We start from the raw sequence: 10544 nt of genomic DNA on the forward strand, positions 1-10544 counted from the left end.
CCATTCACCCATTCCAAAATTCATCTACTTTAGTAACAAGCAAGGTTACTAATCTCAAATTAATTCAAATATACCCATCAAAACAACTTAATATTAACCATTTAAACATTCCAAAATTCAACTAATTTAATAACAAAGTTAACTAATCTCTAACTTATTCAAAATAATCCATCAAAACAACTTCAAATTAACCATTAAAAGTAAAATACCAAATTTCACCTATTTAAGTACCAAGGTTAATATATTTTCTATAATTGTTTCAAAATTATCCACCAAAACACATTAAATTAACCATTAAAACATAATAAAATCCAACTAATTGAGTAACAAGGTTACTAATCTCTAATATTTTCACAATTTCCCAATTATATTCAAACCTAAAATTGAGAAAAATTATATTCAAACCTAATTTTTAGTTTACTAACAATGGTTCAAAATGCAAAACAAATTAATATATATAATTATATAATTGGAAAATAATGTAAAAAAAAAAATTAAAAAGAAACCTTGAATGGAAGGAGACAAGGAGGGCAGCGGCTAGGAGGAGACAAGGAGGGCAACAGGTAGGAGGACGACCCTAGTAGTGGAGGAAGCAGCGGTGGTGCGCAATGGTGGAGGCAGCGCTGCGGTGGATTAAAAAAAAATTAGAAATTAAACTGGGAAGTAAGTGAGTAAGGCAGTTCAACATAGCAAAAAGAGGAAAGAAGCAAGTTAAATTCATCAACAATTGGGTCAATTCAATTATTATATAAACAGGCAAACAACAACATTATACTTCATTATTTCAAATCTTCAATTCAATTAATCAATTCAATTATTCAATATTTCAATTCATAATTTAATTCATAATTTCATACTCAAAATCTCAAATTCTAACCAACAAAAAACAGAACCTTATTGAAAGTTTGAAACAAATTAAAAGAGAAAGGAAAGAAGGGGACCTACGGTTGGAGGCTTTGGAGCGTTGGAGGAGTTGGAGCCTTGCTGCCTTGGAGGCCGACTTGCCGCCGAGAAGGGTCGTGAATGGGTGAGGTGTGAGACCGTAACTGAGCAAAAAGAGGAACTTCAAGCTTCAACAAAGAGGCGAATTGAAGAGGGGTTAGGGTGACTACTGACTAGCCGTCGCGGCGTCGCCGGTCGCTGGACCTGGAGACGGGTATACCGAGGAAGGAGAAGGGGCGAAGAGAGAGAACGAAAATGGTGGTGGCCTGAAAATGGAGAACGAAAATGGAGAGCTGCACTTTAGGGCTGGAATTTGAATGAAACAGTGAATAAGAACGAAAGAGGGAAGGAATAAGAAAGAAAGTTTAACCGTTTTTTTTTTTTTTTAAATTAAGGCACCGGTTCAAACCGGTGCCCTTTTTATTTTTGGCACCGGTTTGGTCTGAACCGGTGCCTTTTATATTTGTGTAAAATTGCGCCCAAATTTGGGCCGGTTTAGGACACCGGTTTGGCCTGAACCGGTGCCTTTATGGGGGTGCCTTATTGTATTTTTCTACTAGTGTTGTCATGGTGGTTGTCCCTTCATCTTATTACTCATAAAACGAAACATGACTTGTAATGCATGGCTCAATACCCCCCTCTCTCTCTCTTTCTCGATCAACCTAAAACGTCTCTCTCTCTATCGATCGACCTATCATGTCTCTGATACCAGGTTGAAATTATAAATAGAGATGAGAGAGGGGAAGAAACCCAAACTTGTATTCAATTCATTGAAAAGGAACTGCATAGCAACATAATGTGTATATATATAGTGCAAAATTAATTAAGTTAAAAGTAAGGAACATGATCCCATAATCATATTATACATGCCTAAACCCATATTCCTATGCATTAGTTTATAACTAACCACTAAGGGTCTGTTCTAATTGACTGAACTCAGCTGAACTGAACTGAATTGAACTGAGTTGAACTGAACTGAACTGAACTGAGCTGAACTGAACTGAACTTAGCTGAATTTCAACGTATGAGAACAGGCCCTAACATTGTAGCAAATATTCATCAAATCTACTGACTACTTTTAACTTTTTGTGGTGAATGGTAACAGGATTCATAAGCATTGATTGTGGGACAAATGCAAGCTACACAGATAGTTCTACAACATTATATTACACAACTGACGAACAATATATTGATAGTGGAATTAATATGGACATTCTTCCAGAACACAAAACAGAAAACTTACAACAGCAGCTCACAAATGTCAGAAGTTTTCCTAAGGGAGCCAAGAACTGCTACACTCTGAAACCATCTCAAGGGAAAGGCAGAAACTATCTGATCAGAGCTTATTTTATGTATGGAAACTACGATTCCCTGAATAAACCTCCAACATTTGATCTTCTCCTTGGGGTTGACGTTTGGAGCACTGTGAAATTAGATAATTCATCTCAGATAGTGATGAAAGAAATCATACACACACCATCCACTGATTACTTGTATGTCTGCGTCGCGAATACAGATTCAGGAACACCTTTTATATCCGGATTAGAACTAAGGCATCTGCCTGACTCCATCTATAAAAGGGATGACTATGGCTCGCTTGATCTTCTGCAACGAAATTATGTCACAAATTTGTTGAACTTTAATGTAATAAGGTAAATTCAGCATAGCATATGGGTTTCTTAATTATACAGTATATATGTACTTTTGACTACTAATTGTAATATATAAATTGCATCAAAAATGGATGATAGTCAGTTTAAACTAATACAAAGTAGAGTTATATGTGATGATCCAAATTGATTTTGGGGCTAACCTTGCTTTGTTTCAGATACAAGGATGATGTCTTTGACCGCATTTGGAGACCTGGACACCCAACTTCACGGACCAGCTTCATTGAAACCATGTCTGAAGTTGGCTCGGGCGACTATTTATTGCCATCATCAGTTATGAAAGTAGCCCTTGTACCAAAGATTCTTAATCAACCTATAAGATTATACTACAACCAAGAAAGTGATAGAAGCACAGGATTTTACTTCTTCCTCCATGTTGCTGAGATTTCAGAACTTCCTAAAGGTGAAGTCAGGGAACTTTCTATCACTTTAAATGGCGTAAAAAAACCCAACATCTTTACACTGCCTTACCTACAAACTAAAACCATTTTCAATAACCAGAAACCAATTACTGACTCCTTTCTTAATATTACCATCCAAAGTACCAATAATTCTACCCTTCCTCCAATAGTGAATGCCATTGAAGTGTTTAACGTCATACAAATTTCAGAACTGTCCACTGATGCAGCAGATGGTAAATTTTTTTCTACATAATCGATCATTATTGCCGAATGATTAGTGAATGTTTGTCTTTTGATACGAGGTCAATTGGTTACACTTGTATTAGTTCATGCTCTCAACCAAATCAAGTCATTTTATAAGCGGATGACCGATTGGCAAGGAGATCCTTGCTTTCCAAAGAGGTACTCATGGGCTGGTGTGGTCTGCAACTATGACAGTTCCAATATCATCAGAATAACATCAGTGTAAGATTTGAAGCTAGCTAGCTGAGAACTTATGATCGTACTTCTTGTTTTAGCAGCTTTTAGTTATTCGTATTGTTCATTTGGTAATTAACGAGCTCTGAAGTTAATCCGTTTAATTTTGTGATCAGGAATCTTAGTTCAAAAGGACTTACAGGACATATTGCCGCGTCATTTGCAGACCTTACATCATTACAAATCTTGTATGTTTTTGAAGACAGTGTTTTGATTTGAAATCTGCATGATTTCAGTCATTCCAAGATTCTTACATGTGGATAATATCATTAATTTCAGGGATTTGTCAGACAACAACCTCAGTGGGATGATACCTGAGCTTCTCGCAGACTTGCCAATGTTAAAAACCTTGTATGTTTACTTTTCATTCGATCTCTCTGCTCCCTTCGTCTGAAATTAGTTGTGACTATGATGGCGTAATTGACTAGCAAAGTGACAGCTAAATTCAGACAGAGGTACACTATATGTTCAAAGTATGTGAAAGTACATACTAACACAATCACTATTTGCAGAAACCTTTCAAAAAATAACTTCACTGGTTCAGTTCCTGAACTTCTGCTAGAAAAATCTGCAGCAGGAACACTGTCTTTAAGGTATTTATAGCTTTCTCTCTTTAAAAATTCCCCTTCCCATAAGCATATATATCTGACTTGTTCATGTTGTTTTGGCCAAAGTGTGGAAAACATTTCAGGTCTATGTTCGAGCAGATCCTGTACTTCGAAGAAGAAAAGTAAAGCATACCTAGCTTATATAGCAGCAATTTCTGCACTATTGGTTCTTCTTGTTGCAGGTTTCATCATTTTTTGTATATACAAGAGACATACTGCTAGGTACAATTCCACATGTTATGTTACCTATTTTCAGTATATTGCTCAATGATGATGTGATTTAAATCATGATACTCTTCGGATTATTTAGTTCATGACTGAACTTTTACTCACAGACTGTATGAAAGATCTAGAAATGGCAAAAGGAAGGGTGAATTCACACAGTTTTCTAATTCCGAGTTAACAAGCATAACCAAGAACCGCCAGAGAGAGCTAGGAAAGGGTGGGTTTGGAGTAGTTTACTATGGTCGCCTAAATGATGGCACGGAAGTGGCTGTTAAAATGTTGTCTCAATCAATCCACGCTTCTGACCAATTCACAACAGAGGTTTGATCAAGTTGGATATTCAATATATATGTTTTTTCTTCCTAATTGATCCGCATTCATTTTAACCACAGGTTGAACTCTTAATGGATATTCGTCATAAAAACTTGGTTTCTCTAATTGGATACTGTGAAGAAGAAACAACCTTAGCTCTAGTTTATGAATATATGGCTGGTGGAAACTTGCAATCTAATCTCTCAGGTATGCTGTATACCTTGCTAAATTTGTCGCAATAATTTATAAGTGTTATAACATTTTGTGTTATGGGAAATTCATGGTGCTCTTCATTTTTTGTTTCCACCAGCTTCGAAGCCACTAAGTTGGAAATTGAGGCTCCAGATAGCATTAGATTCTGCACAAGGTCAGCAAGCAGTATCTGTAGTGTATAATTAAATTTTTGTTCGGAGATTAGAGATTATATTAAGCTATGTTTAATCATAACATAGTTTAAACATAATCTTAATTGTAGGACTGGAATACTTGCACAACGGTTGCAGCCCCCCTGTAGTCCACAGAGATGTGAAAACCGAAAATATCTTATTGGATAAAAATCTCCAGGCAAAGATAGCAGATTTTGGTATGTCCAAAATTTTCCCAGATGAACCAAGAACCCATGTATCAACAAGAGTGATCGGTACACCAGGTTATCTCGATCCTCAGTAAGCACATCCTAAAACCTAGCCCTTTATTATGCAATGTTTTTGGATATAAAAAATGCTAGACAAGATAAAACTTTCCTGGAATTTAAACTGATTGATCACATTTAACCGTTTTGTGGCATTAGCAGTTCATTTATGTATAACTCATACTTGTTTATGTATAACTCATACTTGTTTATGTATAACTCGTACTTGTTTATTGATTTAACATATTAAGCAGCTAATACCATTAAGAACATGAAACCAAATAGTGTATATGAAAAAATTAATGAATTTTGAAACCAAAGCATGCTAGGATTTATTGAGAGTGATGTATGTATAAATAGTATATTAACAATTCTCTTTATTTAGGTATCATGAAACCCGGCAGTTGAAAGAGAAAAGTGATGTATACAGTTTTGGGGTGGTTCTATTGGAGTTGATCACAGGTAAAGAGGCAACGGTGAATATTCAAGAAAAAGTTATAACGTTGGTTCAATGGGTGATCCCCATTCTTGAAACGGGGGATTTGAGGGAAATATTGGATGAAAGATTGCAGGAAGTTCAGAACACGAATTCTGTTTGGAGGGTAATAGATATAGCTATGGCATGTGTGAAGCGAACTGCAATGGAAAGGCCTACAATGAGTCAGATTGTCACTGATTTGAAAGAGTGCTTAGCTATGGTGCTGAACACTGAACATGATACAACAGTTCCTGATGATTCAACAGAAAGCCTAGTGACCGCGAACACTGAACTTGATACAACAATTCATGATGATTTGACAGAAAGCCTAGTGACCGCGAACACAGAAATGGCTCCAGAAGTAAGATAACAATAAGAGTCACATAATTTGTTATTTGCTTAATTGCATTGCTGACATTTGCTTTTCTACTTTGGCTTTGCTGCATTCTATGCATGCATTTACAAACTATTAAGTCTGATTGTAACTTCCATTCCTTTGTGTGAAACACAATTAGTACGTCTCTTTCTCATTTAAGTGTATACCTGAAGGTTTTTTTACAAGCATCTAGTAGTAAAACAACTATCTCAAAAACCTAGACAAAATTATGTGATCCATTCCCAATTACACCTGCAAAACTTTCAAAAGAAACAGTTGTGGGTATTCCCAGGCCTCAAGGAAAGCAGATTTCGGTTTGTCCAAAAATTTTCTTGATGAAATAGATCCTATGTATCAACAAGAGTCATTGGCACAACGGAATTGAATGCATTTTACCAACCTATATGACATGTAGGCGCATTTTGTTTAGGTATCATATTGCACAACAGCTGAATGAGAAAAGCGATTTATACAGTTTTGTGGTTGCCGTCTTGGAGTTAAACACAGGCTAAACAGCAATCATGAAAAAAGATGATGAGCAAACTAGTTTAATTAGATGGGTTGGTTAGTCCATTACATGAAAGAGGTGACATTTGGAACATCGTCGACAAAAGGCTGCAAGAATTGCACAAAACCAATCATCTTTGAAGAGTCACAAGCATAGCTCTGGCATGTGTTACGCAAACTGCAGTTGAAAGGCCAACAATAAGTCACATTGTTACAGAACTGAAAGAGTGCTTAGAAATGGAACTGAATGGAATAAACTGAATAATAGAATCTGATAATAATTCAATCGAGATGAACCCGGCTATTACTTACACAGCAGCAATGGCTCCTGCAGCTCGTTAACATAGCCCAAGTGAGGTTCCATCCTAAAACCAATCATCGGAATTATAAATTAATTTTTTTAACTTTGTATTTCAATGTGTGACACTACTCACACACTTGTACCCAACAGGTTGGCATAAATTGTATAATTTCCCAGTTTGTTTTGATTTAATTTTGCTTTTCCTTCAAATGATAATGTTTATGATACAGTAATTATTCATTGAACAAGAAATATATAAAGGGTTTTTGAAATAATGCAATAATATATTTATTGGAGAAAAAAGATCCACAATTTCACTAAAAAGAATTGAATTAATCAGCCCAATGAGTACATCAAATTTCACCTAACAAAAGAATGAACCAAGAGCAACCTAAAAGAATTTCTACTAAACAAACCACAAATCAACATAATAACTTAAACATATAAACAAACACCCTATATCAGTCCTTAAATTTCTCAAGCAGAACAACATTTCTGATTGTTGTATCGATAAAAGGCGCGCTTCTTCTTCTTGGAATTGTTCTTAACAGTAAGCACAACCTTCCCAGGCTCATTGTTTCTGAATGAATTTCGAACCGGCTCTTCGATCGAATCCATCTTCTTCTCCTTCTGGATTATAATGGTGTAAGACCCTTCATCTGTTGGAATAAATTCCTCCTTATAACTCACTTCCCCTCCCAAAACAGCCAAGTCCCATACCAATGTTGCACCAGCCTGTTACAGGAATAAAAATTACCAATGTCAGACCAAAAAAATGACAGCAAATCAGTAAAAATGTAAAATTAAGAAAATAGGAACTTTTTTTTTTCTCATACTTCTTCTGCTGGGATTTCAATTGTTTCTGTTGATCCGGGTTTCAAGCAAATTTCTGTGACTACACCCTCTTCCGAGTTGAATTCAATATCATTTTCGCGGTTGAAGCCACCATACTGAATTGGAATTTCATCAAATGGGATGTACCTAAAAACAAACAATTATGTTAAGCATCTTGTAAAATTTGTGACAAATCAAGAAAACTATTTAACAAAAAAATTAAAGTTGACTCACTTGAGAAGAGTCTCAGTAACTTTAGCTGGCCTTGCAACAACAAACTTGCTCTTACTTCTTTGAGTCAAGAAAGGTGAAATAAGGGAGTAAAAAGCATAGTACCAAAATGGCACATTAATAAATACCTGTCACATAAAATAAACCATATAACATTAGCAAAAATTAGACCATATAATCCTACATCAAAACGATGCAGTATATAAATTAACAAATTACGCGAAACTATTAAGACTCACATTTCTAGCAACCAATTCAGGATAATTATCCTGAAGAAGTCCAACAGCCTTAGAAGTAGCACTTCTAATTTCCTTCTTAAAAGGACCAGGACAATTCTTAAGATCATAAACTTGAAGAATTGATGTAACACCTCCTGGCCTAAAATCGAGCTTTTCGATACCTTTCTCCATAAACTGAATCCTCCACCTTAAAAACTGCTCACTCTTCTCCTCACTCCCAAAAGTCTTCTGATACAACTCTTGATTACCAAACACCCCAAAAATATTGTAGCAAACCGGGTGATTTTCGCGGTCTTTACCATTCATATAAGCCGCATTCGCAAGATCCTCCCCTAAATCCTCCCCTAAAATGGATTGAATCTTGAAATCTTTCCTCCAAACAAGGGTTTTCTTGATCATTTCAAATGCATCATTAACTTTAAATTCTCTAGCTCTTAAAAATTTCAATAAAATTACATCAGTACCTTCTGAGCCTTTACTAGGCAATATAGGTACACCCCAAATGGAAATATTACCCTCATAATCTCCTTCGATCTTTGTCTCACCTTCCTCTTCTTTGCTCGACTCCTCGGCCGGGTTATCGACTTTCTTCTCCTCTGATTTAAATAGGGAATTGGTTGAAATGGCTTCTTCGAGTTTTGATTTGAGGTCGGATAAGGCCTTCCTTTCGCCGTCTTTTAGGTCGGAGAGGTAATTACTCTCCTCCCTATAAGATGAACTCTTTTCAACCAAATTTGGCTTAGGAGTATCCTCTACATTTTGGGTATTTTCCTCAACTTTTTGGGGTTCTTCTAAATCGACTAATTTAGCATCTTTTTCAGAGATTAAAACCTCTTCTTTCTGGGTTTCTTCAACTGATGAAACCTCAACAGTCATATTGAAATTTGAAGAACTAATCTTATAAATTTGAAGGGTAAAATTTGATAAAAATGAAGGGAATAAAAAACCCAGATGAATTTGTTGGGTGTTTTTGGAGAAAAATGAAGGGTTTTGAGTTGGAGGAAACAGGGGAATGGAGGATGTAACGGTTATATAATTTGAAAACGGTACAATTTTAGTGGTCCCTTAATTCAAACGGTTACTTAAGGTGGGTCCATAAAAAGAGGAGTCGTTGATAAAATAAGAGGATTCCTTTGCCTAGGGCTTGGTTGGCTAGGCTGGAGGACAGCCTTCTTTTGGGTCCACAAACTCCACATGATTTGTGTTTGTCTCATAAGTTTAAGGATACAAAACGGTAAACATAAGCTTTGTTCCCTCCTCTGTCAAAAAATGAAAAAACTACTCCTCTAATTAATGTACCTTGTATAGTGTTAAAAACGGACTCAATTCACCTGATTTACTCCGACTCGAAAAATATTCGATTTAGATTTTAATTAATATAAACATGATAATACTGCATACTTATACTTTAAGATATATTCGAACAGATCCGATTCTAATCAAATCTGACCAAAATACCTGGATTGACATCTCTGCTACCCAGTTATTGTAATCTCGGTTCAAAAACATTAAAAGTGAATCAGTCAAACTTGATTCGTTGTTCATCAAAAATACTTCTTAAATTGTTTTTTTTTTTTCTTCTTCTTTTTTCTTTGGATGGGAAGTAATAATATCCTTAAATTTTACTTGGAATGAATTTGTTAATATAAAGTTGCAAATTGAAAATATTTTACGATTAAAAAGTGCATTGAAAAGAGCAAAAGAAAACAAGTACTCCATAGATTAAAAAAAGGGGTAATATTATGTGTAGCCCTAAGGTATCATGACAAAAACAAGTACTCCATAGATTAAAAATAAGCATTTAATATATTCTTGAAAGTTGTATAAAATTAGTAATTCATGAAAAAAAACACGCGTAAATCAGTGTACTTAGTGTTTATATTTTTATGATTTCCTAACTTATGCACGATCCATTATCTCACTTTGATATTTATTCACACTGTTTCTTTATTTTTTAAGATATACTTTGTACAAATTTATTTAAAAAAAAAAAAGTATCTTTTTAAATGTTTTTGTAAAGTAAGCTCGAAGGACAATAAAAAGGAATTCACACCTTTAAAGCGTCTCTAATCGAGATTGAACATTCATTCCTTACCACTAGACCAACCCTTTTATTGGTATATAAATTTACTTATTAGGAGTTAAAGAACAATGATTAAACTTATACATTGTATTTGCAAACAAGATACATGACTTAGATCAATTTAAAAATAATAAAAAAAATATATAATATTGTTGTATAGATAGGGAGTTTTGGCACATTGCCTACACTCCTACAGAGATGATTGGCATTTAAGCCGCTCGAATATAAT

General features: G+C 35.1%; 2 protein-coding genes across 2 annotated transcripts in view; one reads left to right on the plus strand and one right to left on the minus strand.

Annotated features, from left to right (window-relative positions):
• LOC145558631 (putative LRR receptor-like serine/threonine-protein kinase At1g05700) overlaps positions 1–6300 on the plus strand; it is a 28528-nt gene extending 22228 nt beyond the window's left edge. The window contains exons 2-13 of the mRNA XM_081619931.1: positions 2048–2594; positions 2771–3246; positions 3340–3478; positions 3607–3678; positions 3770–3841; positions 4003–4083; positions 4165–4320; positions 4434–4644; positions 4716–4842; positions 4946–5002; positions 5111–5300; positions 5652–6300. Of these exons, the coding sequence (XP_081476057.1) occupies positions 2048–2594; positions 2771–3246; positions 3340–3478; positions 3607–3678; positions 3770–3841; positions 4003–4083; positions 4165–4320; positions 4434–4644; positions 4716–4842; positions 4946–5002; positions 5111–5300; positions 5652–6114 (2591 nt within the window). The 3' untranslated portion in view covers positions 6115–6300. The remainder of the gene's footprint in view (positions 1–2047; positions 2595–2770; positions 3247–3339; positions 3479–3606; positions 3679–3769; positions 3842–4002; positions 4084–4164; positions 4321–4433; positions 4645–4715; positions 4843–4945; positions 5003–5110; positions 5301–5651) is intronic.
• Positions 6301–7203: 903 nt separating this feature from the next.
• On the minus strand, positions 7204–9235 carry LOC145559999 (patellin-4-like). Its single transcript, XM_081621254.1, has 4 exons — positions 8233–9235; positions 7997–8121; positions 7765–7909; positions 7204–7663 (listed from the first exon to the last, which is right to left on the minus strand). The coding sequence occupies exons 1-4, from the start codon at positions 9106–9108 to the stop codon at positions 7406–7408; spliced, it is 1404 nt and encodes a 467-aa protein (XP_081477380.1). The 5' UTR covers positions 9109–9235; the 3' UTR covers positions 7204–7405.
• Between the last annotated feature and the right edge of the window lie 1309 nt (positions 9236–10544).

Source organism: Chenopodium album, chromosome 9 (genome assembly GCF_948465745.1).
Source record: "Chenopodium album chromosome 9, dcCheAlbu1.1, whole genome shotgun sequence".
NCBI classification, from domain to species: Eukaryota; Viridiplantae; Streptophyta; class Magnoliopsida; order Caryophyllales; family Amaranthaceae; genus Chenopodium; species Chenopodium album.